The sequence below is a fragment of the Muntiacus reevesi genome, chromosome X (genome assembly GCF_963930625.1).
Source record: "Muntiacus reevesi chromosome X, mMunRee1.1, whole genome shotgun sequence".
Classification (NCBI taxonomy): domain Eukaryota; kingdom Metazoa; phylum Chordata; class Mammalia; order Artiodactyla; family Cervidae; genus Muntiacus; species Muntiacus reevesi.
Genome location: NC_089271.1, coordinates 35,919,043 through 35,932,295, shown reverse-complemented (window position 1 = coordinate 35,932,295; position 13,253 = coordinate 35,919,043). Strand labels below are relative to the sequence as shown.

At 38.8% G+C, this 13,253-nt stretch overlaps 1 protein-coding gene across 1 annotated transcript in view; it reads left to right on the top strand.

Moving 5' to 3' along the window:
- The window catches only part of PRRG1 (proline rich and Gla domain 1), a 144,925-nt gene extending 134,897 nt beyond the window's left edge, over window positions 1-10,028 (top strand). Inside the window, exon 4 of the mRNA XM_065915830.1 lies at window positions 5,892-10,028. Coding sequence (XP_065771902.1) covers window positions 5,892-6,377 — 486 coding nt within the window. The 3' untranslated portion in view covers window positions 6,378-10,028. The remainder of the gene's footprint in view (window positions 1-5,891) is intronic.
- The last annotated feature ends 3,225 nt before the right edge of the window (window positions 10,029-13,253 follow it).

The window sequence follows — 13,253 nt, the reverse complement described above, 5'->3', positions numbered from 1 at the left end:
AGGAAAGAACACAAAGTAACTTTTACAGGCATTTTTTTTTACCCTAGAACATCCATCTAGATAAAGAATCTTAACAGTGTTGAACGACCTCTTGCTGGAGTATTCCGACTTGTTCCCAACAAGGCAGCTTTTGGAGTTAGGGTTGTGGCTTCTGTCCCTTGTCTCTGGTGGTCTTTCCTTCCCTGTCATGCTTGTTTAGTAAAAGGGAGAATATGAGTGCTGAGTATAAATGCTGCCGGACCCTCAGCAATACAAACTCACTGGGCACATCATCCACTTCCAAACTTTACCACATAGGTAGGTTCTGAGCTGATTACTCAAAGAATGGAAAAATATTCTTGGCTTTACTCTTTGAATTTAGGAACAGGGTCCTTCAGGCCTCAGTTCAGTTAAGTTTAGTCGCTCAGTTGTGTCCGACTCTTTGCGTCCCCATGAATTGCAGCACGCCAGGCCTCCCTGTCCATCACCAACTCCCAGAATCTACTCAAACTCATGCCCATCGAGTCGGTGATGCCATCCAGCCATCTCATCCTCTGTCGCCCCCTTCTCCTCCTGCCCCCAATCCCTCCCAGCATCAGGGTCTTCCAATGAGTCAACTCTTCACATGAGGTGGCCAAAGTACTGGAGTTTCAGCTTCAGCATCAATCCTTCCAATGAACACCCAGACTGATCTCCTTTAGGATGGATCGGTTGGATCTCCTTGCAGTCCAAGGGACTCTCAAGAGTCTTCTCCAACACCACAGTTCAAAAGCATCAATTTTTCGGTGCTCAGCTTTCTTCACAGTCCAACTCTCACATCCATACATGACCATTGGAAAAACCATAGCTTTGACCAGATAGACCTTTTTTGGCAAAGTTAATGTCTCTGCTTTTTAATATGCTATCTAGGTTGGTCATAACTTTCCTTCCAAGGAGTAAGCGTCTTTTAATTTCATGGCTGCAGTCACCATCCACAGTGATTTTGGAGCTCAAAAAAATGAAGTCTGACACTGTTTCCACTGTCTCCCCATCTATTTCCCATGAGGTGATGGGACAAGATGCCATGATCTTAGTTTCCTGAATGTTAAGCTTTAAGCCAACTTTTTCACTCTCCTCTTTCACTTTCATCAAGAGGCTTTTTAGTTCCTCTTCACTCTCTGCCATAAGGGTGGTGTCATCTGCATATCTGAGGTTATTGATATTTCTCCCAGCAATCTTGATTCCAGCTTGTGCTTCTTCTAGACCAGCATTTCTCATGATGTACTCTGCATATGAGTTAAATAAGCAGGGTGACAATATACAGCCTTGATGTACTCCTTTTCCTATTTGGAACCAGTCTGTTGTTCCATGTCCAGTTCTAACTGTTGCTTCCTGACCTGCATACAGGTTTCTCAAGAGACAGGTCAGATGGTCTGGTATTCCCATCTCTTTCAGAATTTTCCACAGTTGATTGTGATCCACCCAGTCGAAGGCTTTGACATAGTCGATAAAGCAGAAATAGATGTTTTTCTGGAACTCTCTTGCTTTTTCGATGATCCAGTGGATATTGGAAATTTTATCTCTGGTTCCTCTGCCTTTTCTAAAACCAGCTTGAACATCTGGAAGTTCTTGGTTCATGTATTGCTGAAGCCTGGCTTGGAGAATTTTGAGCATTACTTTACTACTGTGTGAGATGAGTGCAATTGTGCGGTAGTTTGAGCATTCTTTGGCATTGAATGTCTTAGGAATTGGAATGAAAACTGACCTTGTCCAGTCCTGTGACCACTGCTGAGTTTTCCAAATTTGCTGACATATTGAGTGCAGCACTTTAACAGCATCATCTTTCAGGATTTGAAATAGCTCAACTGGAATTCCATCACATCCACTAGCTTTGTTCATAGTGATGCTTCCTAAGGCCCACTTGACTTCACATTCCAGGATGTCTGGCTCTAGGTCAGTGATCACACCATTGTGATTATCAAATTCTACTTAAAAATGGTATTGAGAAAATTCAAATCAGAAAAGCAGACATTTTATAATAAAATAGTGACAAATTTGGTTTGGTAGACTCTTTTACATACTTACCTACTGTGATGAAACATTGATCTTTTGGGACTCTTGCCTCCAAAATAATTGTCAAAAACTAGAGAAAATATAAAAAGCTACAAATAACAACTAATGGATCACTGAAGAAAAAAAAAATAATTCATTTGTCTCTAGGTAAACAAAAGCATGACAATCCAAAACATATGGGATGCAGCAAAAGCAGGGAAGTTTACAGCAATACAATGTTACCTCAGGGAACAAGAAGAATACTCAAATAATCTAATCTTACACTTATAGCAGCTAGAGAAAGAACAAACAACCCCAAAGTTAGTAGAAGAAAAGAAATCATAAAGCACAAATAAATAGAAAACAATAAAAAAAGATTAGTCAAACTAAAAACTGCTTCCTTGAAAAGATAAACATAATTAATAAAACTTTAGCCAGACTCAACAAGAAAAGAGAGAGAGGGCACAAACCTAACATTAGGAATGAAACGGAGAACTTACAACACACACCACAGAAATACCGAGGATTATAAGGCAACTATATAAAATGGACAAATTCTTAGAAAGGTACAATGTCCGAAGATTCAACTAGGAAGAAATACAAAATATGAACAGACCTGCCACAAGTACTGAAACTGATTTAAAAACTCCCAACAAATGCTAGGGCATAGAGTTGTAATCCCTAGGTCTGCTTACCATGAGAGCATATCTTTTAGGGTGCTGGTGGAAGGTCATGGGATCTGAAATCTGACATCAGTATTTCAAAACATGAAGAAAACAATCTCTCATTATTAATAAGTATGTAAGTACATGTAAAAAAAAAACAAAAAACCTCCCAACCAAAAAAGTCCAGGACCAGATGGCTTCACAGGTGAATTCTCTAGAAGAGTTAACACCTATCCTTCTGAAACCCTTCCACAAAATTGCAGAGGAAGGAACACTCTCAAACTCATTCCATGACACCACTATCACCTTGTTACCCAAACCAGATAAAGATACCACAAAAAAAAAGAAAATTACAGGCCATTATCACTAGTAAACATACATAGGCACAAGAATCCTCAATAAAATACTGGTAAACCAAACCCAACAGTGCATTAAAAGGATCACACACCAGGATCAAATGGGATTTATCCCAGGGATGCAAGGGTTCATCCATATCTGAATGATTTGCCAGACCCCTCTGATCCCTTGAGATTCATTATCTATGTAATTTTAGCCTTATCTAAAATTACTGAATCCCTTTCTCTCATTATAATTTTCTCTCTTAAATAAACTTCCATTGCCTCTAAAGCACTGTTTTACTTGAGTCTTAAAATCACTTATTTGCTTTCTGAATATCTTCTGGCTGTTTCCAGTAAGATAAAGAACAATCTAAATAGCTTAGAGAGACATAAACCTGGTTTGTCTGTTTGAATGACAGTCATTTTACTTGATTTTAACTTAATATGTCTCTGATTCTCTTGCCTCAAGGACAGAGTAAGTCTAGTTTCCAAAGAAATAAATCTGGCAGTACCTTTTTATTCAGATCAATGAATGTTACTTGCTTTCAAACTACACATTGAGCATGATGAGAAAGATTGAATTTTCTAGGAAACTGTCCAAGTTTGACATACCTTATGTAGCATCAGGACGGACTGCTTTTTGCTTTGCTCTGACACCAGGCCTGTTGCATTCAAATGCCAGCTCCAACATTCGTGTGTTAAGTGACCTTGGTTTTATTACAAGGCAACATCTCTGAGCCTCCATTTCCTCATCTGCAAGTGGGGATGATAAGTATGCCTTCATTATTAGGTGCAGCTTGCGAATTGCATTGCCATTGGTAAAAAAGCTGGTGTGATGATTCCGTTCTTGTCTAAGCTTTGTCTTTAAAACAGAATCACACTTTTATTTTCAAGGGTTAAAGTTTTTTCTCCCAAAGGAAAAAAAAAAAAAATCACAGCTTTGCTGCTCTTTCCTAAGTGTGCCAAGGAAACCACAGAAATTGATTTACACCAGCCAAGCATGAAAAAAAGACAGAACCATTTTCATGTGCATTACTGATTATCCAAAAGTGACAGGACAAGATTAAAAAGTCATTTTCTATTCCATTTATTCTAAGATTAGCATTATATAATTATTTGAAATCACATATTATTTGTGTTTTGTGGTTAAGATTAAAAGGAGGGGAAGGAGATGGCGATCTGAGAGATGGCAAAGAGAGGAGAAATCCTCATCTCTATAGATTAAGAAAGTTACCTACAAGTAGATACTTGGTAGGTCTCTATAAGTAGATTAATAAAAATTTTATTGGGATTTAGTAGTTTGATTTTAAGTTAATTTTAAGTTAATTTCTAAATTTAAGTTAATTTCTAAAAAATGTACGTTTGTGTAAGGATTCGACTGAAAGTTGGATGAGAGTAGTTGTAAGTCAAAAATGTTAATAGTGATTATATCTTTGCAATGTAATTACAGATGATTGGTTTTTCCTTTTCAGATATCTCTGCATTAGTAAATTTTTATATAATCTATATTTTCTGTAATAAAGTCGGCAATACTAAAAGTAACAGTTATACAAAAATAGCATACACTTTTATTGTTTACAAAAAGCTTCATGAGTTTTCAACCTGGATTATTAACTGTTTTACTAATAAAAATTTAATTTCCAGTTTGGGGTACTGTCCTAAAATAAATGCTATACACTTTGGGATTATAGTATCTCTACTCTTGGCTTGTTTTAATGTTGCACCTTGCATATTTTCACCTGCACACTGCCTTTACTAAATCATACCATATTTCTTACAGCATATCAAACTTTTATCTTAGAATCACAGAATGTTGGAATAATAATGTACCTTATAAGACGATCAAGTTTAGGGGTGGAACACTATGGGTCATTCTTAGACTCACTTAGTACTTTAAAAGCCTTTATGACTAATAAAAGATAGTGCTATGAAACAGTTTTCGTGCCCACAGTCTTACCTCCTGCCAGGTATTTAAATAGTATCAGTAGCCTGCAAACAAATATTGTGAGAAAAAAAAAAAAACATTATTAGCTAAGCTTAAGCATTGGGGGTAGTGTTTGTACCAAGGTTTGGGATACAGATTACTCCAATTTGAAGCAGAGAATTATGATACACAAGTGAAGTGTTAATTGCTCAGTCGTGTCTGACTCTTTGCGACCCCATGGACTGTAGCCCACCAGGTTCCTGTCCATGAGATTTCCCAGGCAAGAATACTAGAGTGGGTAGCCATCCTTTTCTCCAGGGGATCTTTCCAACCCAGGGATCAAACCCATATCTCCTGCATTGCAGGCAGATTCTTTATCTGAGCTACCTGGGAAGCCCATGATATACAAGAATTCATTATAATCACCACTACTTATTGAATGTTTAGATTCATTAAATCTGTGTACTCTGGGACTGGTAGAAAAGAGCCCCAAACAGAGCTATTGGAAAACAAGGCATTCCATCTGAGCACTAAGAGCCTCCAACAGCCTGAAACAGCACAACGATGATGGGGTCCCTCATAAGAACCTCATAATTGGACATGGAAAATGGTATTTACCTTCTATATTAAAGGGGAGATTAGGTGGTATATTTGGAAAAGGGAAAATTCCTTATGCTTTTTCCCCTTCCAATGTGTCATAACTGAAAATACAAACATCACCAAGTCTTGAAGACCTTGGGTTCTGACTCCCCATTTTAGGGGAGGGAGGGTCCAAAGGGAGCAGCATGATCTGCAGTTTCTTGTCAGGGAAAATACAGGCTGCAGGTCACTGGAACCTTTCATCATATTAAAATCTTTTCATCATATTAAAAAAAAACCCAGATATGCGTTCATTTGCTGTTTCCGATCTTTGGATCATGCTGATTTACAGTTAATCTCGTCTTCTATTTTCAGAAGGAATTTTGGAACACGTACACGAAAGCGCAACAAGGAGAGAGTAACAGAGGAAGTGACTGGTTTCAGTTTTACCTTACCTTTCCATTAATCTTTGGCCTCTTCATTATCCTCCTTGTCATCTTCCTAATCTGGAGATGCTTCCTAAGAAACAAGACTCGCCGACAGACGGTGACAGAAGGTCATATTCCTTTCCCTCAACACCTCAATATTATCACTACACCTCCCCCACCAGATGAAGTCTTTGATAACAGCGGGTTGTCCCCAGGCTTCCTGGAATACGTGGTTGGGCGCTCAGATTCCGTCTCCACTCGCCTGTCCAACTGTGATCCGCCTCCGACCTACGAGGAAGCCACCGGCCAGATGAACCTACGGAGGAGTGAAACAGAACCTCATCTCGATCCGCCTCCGGAGTATGACGACATCATCAACTCCAACTCAGCCAGTGCCATTCCTATGGTGCCTGTGGTCACCACCATCAAATGAAACTGCAAACTTCTTTTTACTATAATCGTTTTTAAAATACTAATAAGAGACCTTTCTAGCACTTTACCACTACATACATGTCATGTGCATCTGACTTATTGGACTCTGACAGCATACCACTTCATATTCTCCGATTTGATTTTCATTAGTTTTGTTTCCCACTCTAAACTCTATCCATGCTCATTTTTGCTAATGGAAATATGTGAAGAGGGAAAAATACTAGTGGAGGTCTTCCTAGGAGATGTACATCGGTGTGTGTGCATGTATGTTTATGTATATATGTACATGCACATATACGTGTGTGTACATCAGCCCAGGATATGGGCACCTGTCTTAAAAAGTCATTAACATCTATCTAAATCCCCTGTAAGAGAACATTACTCACCAAAATTGGGGGTTGGGGGGAAGGCACCAACACTGTGTAACAGCAACATGCTGTTGAATTTTGAAAATAAGATGAACTTAGCCTGCTTTAAAATTTTTACAGGCTTTTGTTAACCTTCTTTAACTTTCTTAAAAGGGAAAAAAAAGTGCATATAGTCAGTCTTGACTTGAGGGACATCTCAGAAGGTGACAGAGAGAGAAGGAAGGCATAATAATTGATACCTTGTTCCTAGTGGATAGCAAGAAAATCATTGGTCCTTCATGGCTTTTGACTGCTTTCACAGGAGAGATTTTGGTGCTGTAATTGAGTGCCTCCCCCACAAAAATTAAACAGTGTTCACTTAGTGTCCTTGAAAGTCATATGCTATTTGTATTAACATCTTGGTGGAGTGGATTTCCTGGCAAAAGAATCATTTCTCAAGTAGATACTCGAATCAATGACAGAACTGATGCAGACTTCTCCTTGGCTCATTGGCAACCCTTTTTTTCTCCATGTTACATTGCCTTTTACTCTAGTCGCTCTCCTACCACCCCCAGAATCTTCTAGCAAGAGGAAATTTAGTTAAAACCCTGGGAATTATTTTCTTAATGTTTCTGTATAGAGTGAAGCCTTTGTCTCAAGATGATTACCAGGCAATTTTCCCTTAAATTAAGAATTGTGATTTCTGCATCATTCTCCAGTTGGCGGAGGAAGACTGCAAAGCCTGTGTTGTGCCAGGCGCACAATAAATCTAGTTATAGCTGCAAACATATCTCATGGTTGCTATTTCATTTTGTATTTTCAGATTTTTTTTTAACTGCAGAATTTTTACTGAAAATCCTTGGAGCAGAGGGAACAGGCTGTGAATGAACTGCCAATATAAACTGGCTAGGAAAGAAGAAAAAAATCCACCAGTTATACATGCACTGATGGAAAATGCATTCTGTTGGTCAGATTTCTGTCCCACTCCCACAATTCCTTAGTGTTGGATAAAATGATTGATCAGACAGAAGGCAAGCAGGTTTTGGAAGCGTCATGTCCTGCGGCCTCCATATCCATCCCCACGCAGACTCCCCTAAACCCTAAGGAGGAGGACCGCTTGGGAGGACCTTAAACTAGGAGTCAGATGACCTGAATTCAGATCCCACTCTGCCATACCCTTGCCAGGCTACTTTGGGAAAGACTCATATCTGACCCTCAAGCTCCTTACTTACCTCTGAAATGGCAGTAGTATCATTCGCCCGGCCTTTCTCCTGGGGCTTTGAAAGGATGCAATGAGATGGTGTGTGTGAAAGTCATTTGTAAGACGTGAAGAGCGCTCTAGGTCACAGCATTGTTCCCGTTGCTCTCACGGGGGAAGAATTTTGTTTCCCTCAAATGTACCTGAGTTTTCACAGAGTGAGAAATCGAGTGGGCTGCTCCATGAGTGGCTCACAGGTTCCTAATTTGAGTGTGTGGGCTCTCGGTCTAACGCCGGTCAGCCTCTGGTCTGTGCCAATGCTGGGCCCACTTACTGACGACTGTCTGCTCAGCGCAAACAGGAGTCAGCAGATGGTGGAAAGGGAACTACGCTGTGTTTAGGTAATAGGTTTTACGGCTTTCAAGGACTAAAAATTAAGAAATCTTGAACCGGGTCTCAGCAGAAATGACAGTATTGTTTTGAATTTGGCCCTGAGTACATGGTAATCTCTGGCTTCTACTTAAAGCTGAGAATGGGAGTATTTGAGCCAGTAATGTATTTTGGTTTAAAGAAAAATTAAGGCTCCTTTTGTGTGGACTTTTTCTTTTGTCATTAATATCAGGCCTTAGATTAAACCAGCAGTTCTCAACAAATGGCCAATGAGCCCCCCCTGGGAGTCCTTGAGAACATTCAAATTTGAGGGGGATCTGTGAGACCAACACTGTTTTCATAATAATACCAACACGTTGTCTTTTCACTTTCTCTCAAAAAGTTGTTAAAAACGTTAAAGTCATCTTTCCATGATTTTGTTTGTTTTAGAAAATATAGCTATTTTCTTTAAAATGCTATTTATGTTTAGCATGTAATGGACTTTTTAATTTGGGGACTTTTATATTTTTAAATCAATAAGTACTTAAATCTTTTTTCACTTTTACTTTCTAATATGGCAAATACTGGTAGGTATAAATTTCATAAACAAAAGCTCTTTGGTGTCCAGATCCCCAACAAATGTTAAGAACATAAAGGGGTCTGGAGACCAAAAGTTTGAAAATTACAGGATTAGACAAAGGAGCAGGATGTTCTATTACTAACTATGCATACTTGCCATTTAATTTTACATTCTAAACTCCTGATAGTGAATTTAACGCTGCCTCTTAGAGATACCTGAATTTAAGTATAAGAATGAATGTTGATCCTTGAAGCAAAAGCCAAATAATAACACTGATCAATGGCTACAGCTTTTTAGATCGTTGTCAGAGAACACACTATTCCACAGTGCTAACTGACATCAGCCACAGGTCTCATGGCTGCATTCAGGTGATAATGACAGGCTAAGCAAATGTCTAAGATAAAATACTTTAAGAAATGGTCTCTTAGGTTAGTTTTGTTTGATCTTGGTTTGGGTTTGACCTTTTTAGAAACCCTTTTGCTATCCTATCTGGTTTTGTACACTGAGTTTCTTAACATTTGTTATAATTAAAGGGGCTTGTCTGGAATAGTGTCTATTTTTATGCTTTAGCCTTTCTTACCTGACTGATATTACATTCACCTTTGATCATTTTTAATAAATGTTTATTTTTACAGATCTATTTAGTACCTTTCTTAAGAAGTAACTACATTGAATCAACCAGTGTATATTTACATGAAAGAATGGGCTACCTGGGCTTTTAGTGGATCGGTTTCCAGACGTCCACTTGCAGTGCTTGTGTCTGGAATCCTAGAAGTGGCGCTTTTCTGCCTCCCTGCTTTGATTGTCACAATGAATTGTATCTGTTTAAATTAAATGATTTCTCTTTTTCCTGTTGATCAGTACAAATACAGATGCTGTGTTTGATTCACTGTTAATGATGACTTCAAGACTGATGATCTGATAGAAGAATTGTGGAGGGAGCTTTACCTTGGTTTTGATGATCTGATAGAATAACTGTGGAGGGAGCTTTACCTTGGTTCTGTGTAAATAGCATGTATTTGATAATATTTCACATTTTTAAACAGCTGGTTTACATTAAATTATGGTATTTAACTATTTTATGTTCATTCCAGGTAAGGTTTTTCTTATGTTTCTGTGTTTTGGGTATGCTAAATAAAGCTGTTTTTAAACTCTAAAGATTTCTTCTGCCATTCGTTAATAATTAGATTATGGTGAGATGATAAACATGCCGTATAAGCTCTTATTGTGATCTTTTTAACATGGTAAAATTATTACGTTTCTCTTTTGCCTAGGAATTTAGGGAACACTGCTTAGTAATCAAAAATTACCTGCTGAAAACTTCAGGGTGTTCGAAGCCTAAGAAAGAATGATCTTTACTACTTGTGAATGATGTTGGAATGATACAAAATGGGAACACTTGCTCCAAAGGGGTAGACTCAGTTCCCTGCTATAGTGGAGTCTGTCAACTACTGGGAACACTGTTGTCTACAGATACAAAAGACCCGTGTTTTTCCTCAGCAGAATAGCTTGCATTTGACATGAAACACTGAGAAAGGAAAGCAAAGGATGGAAACATATATGACCACAGGACATCTCCCTAAGTATAGTTACCTCAAAGATGAGAAGCTGATGTGACGTGTCATTACCTAAGCAGGTAAATATGACTTGATCTTTACAGTATACAAAATTAAAACAATTTACTTATATCCAAGGAAAAATTTTAAGTATAAACTGTAAGCCTAAAATATACATTTTATAAGTGTTAAGTTTAGGTACTTTTAAAAACATAGGTTTCTAAAAATTTTATAACATACATCTTAACACATCCATGAAACCTAAAACCCAGATCAAGATATTTCTAGTACCCCCCAGAAGGCTCCCTCTTACCCTACCCCCTCCTTAAAGAGAACACTATTCTCACATCAGTCGTAACAGATTAGTTTTTAAAATTTCACACTTGGCTGTAGCCATATGGACTCATCACTCTTCCTTTTTCAAAGTATTTCCAAAAAGTTCAGGCTATAAATTCCAGAGCTGCTCTTCTATCTCCTGGCCCTCTTGGGAATCACCTGCTCATTCTAAGCCTTTTCTACATACCTAAAGCTCTTTGAGGGCCAAAATTCTGTTTAATCCCTTTCCCTCCCTTTCACAAGTATGTGGTTGTGGTCTAGTCGCTCAGCCGTCTCTGATTCTTGCAACCCCACAGACTGTAGCCTGCCAGACTCCTCTGTCAATAGGATTTCCCAGGCAAGAATACTGGAGTGGGTTGACACCTAAAAGTGGGGCCTTTCTAATACTATATATTGACTAAAACCTTAGTACCTTTCTGGCTGGTCTCTTGCTTGTCTTTGTCTTGTAATTCTTATCACATGCCATTTCCTTAAACGTTGTATATGGCATTTGTTCTCAGTAATTTTATTTATTTTGTCTACTGCTTTTTTTTTAGATCAAAACCTGCTATAATCTGGTCCCACAGGCTTATCTAACCTTATTTTCTTAGTAACTCAGATGATACTTACAAAGTACCTACCTTGTGATAGACACTAATTGGATTAGAAAGCAATGGTGCCCATAGCTTTGTCCCTGAGGAGTTAGACTGGCCTAACCTTCTAATCTTCTAATTTGGTATTACCCTAATTCCACCCCATCTCACAGACAGTCTTTTGGCTGAAAGTTTTATATTATAATTAGTCATCTTCATCATGCAGTCCTACCAGGCTATATTGTGATTTTTTAAGTTTTTAACAATGGAAACAAAGTTTGAAATATTTTCTTCAGAGAACCCTAATACATTAAACAGATGAGACGATGATGGCTGATGACAGAAGTGAGAAGCTTGGAACCTCACCATCTATGACCGTCCTTATCAATTACCCTTACTTCAGGTCAAAGTTCTCTCTGCAAATGTTAGAATTTGATGAACATCATCACTTAACATCTCCTATTGATGGCCAGTTTCTTAGTCCCTCATCTTTACACACACACTAAAACAGCAATCTACAGAATCTCTTCCACTAAAGGACTGCTTAGAGTTTTAACGTTCTTTCTGGCCAGTTGTTCTTAACTCACATGTGTACTGCCCCGACCACCAACATACACTATCATAACTTTGTCAGCAGAGAGCACCACAGAATGCTCCCAGTTCTGATTCTTTGTTTACATCATTTCCATCATCACCACACGGTTTACTACATTTTCAATTCTCAGTCCATCTGCCTTTGTGGAAAAGATAGTTTGAATATACTCATAAACCATGTTTTAAAATAAGCATAGAGTAATGTCAATGAAAATAGGTAACTCCATGTTCTTCCACAAAATCAGCAAAAAAAAAAAAACACCCTGCCAAAATCTGGCAGAATCAACTTTATTAGCACTCTGGAAACTACTTAAAGCTTATAGCAACCAATCAAGAAAAAATGTTTACCTTACCCTGTCCTTATCCCCAGCTTCCCTTCTCACTGGCAGTGTAGCATTCTCGACAGCTTACATTCCAGGTAGAGGCTCCTAGTACCAGAAGGAGAAAAATGAATCTTATCCTCAAAGAATAGAGGCTGGTTGCTCAGCTCTGTATTTTGGCTTCCTGAAGTACCAGCTCAAAGGGTTTGTGTTTATTTAACCTGACTTGGAAATCTCCCAAGTTGGAGGCAGCTACAGGGCAGGGCAGCAGGGAGAGAAGGCAGTCAAAAATACTTAAAGGTAAAAGCATTAGGGCTAGCAATTAAACAAGGACTGCTACTGCTAAGTCGCTTCAGTCGTGTCCGACTCTGTGTGACCCCATAGACGGCAGCCCACCAGGCTCCCATGTCCCTGGGATTCTCCAGGCAAGAACACTGGAGTGGGTTGCCATTTCCTTCTCCAATTCATGAAAGTGAAAAATAAAAGTGAAGTCGCTCAGTCGTGTCCAACTCTTAGCGACCCCATGGACTGCAGCCTACCAGGCTCCTCCGTCCATGGGATTTTCCAGGCGAGAGTACTGGAGTGGGGTGCCATTGCCTTCTCCGAGACAAGGACTAACAATAGGGATAAACAATAGACAAATGGAAAAGCTTGGGAGGATAAGGACTTTGCAAAGCTTTCAGGTAGTCTTAGTAATCTAAAAGGTCGAGCACATATCAAAAGCTGGGTACATGCTCTTAAAAAGAAAAAAACAAGCTGAGAGACTTTAATCTCTCACCTTTGTCTGACCTTCAGGCTCTCTGTAAGCAAGAAGTGAAGGTTATGACAGAATTGTATATTGTCTGACTGTAAGTCGAAGGTTTTCTCCAACACAAAGAGCCCACCTGTGAAAACTAGAACACTTTTTGAAGGCGGAGTGTTGCACGTGTTTAAGGAATTCTATCAAATCACTAGTTGACCACTACAGTAACAGAGACTTTAGCCTCATCTGACTAAGAATACAGA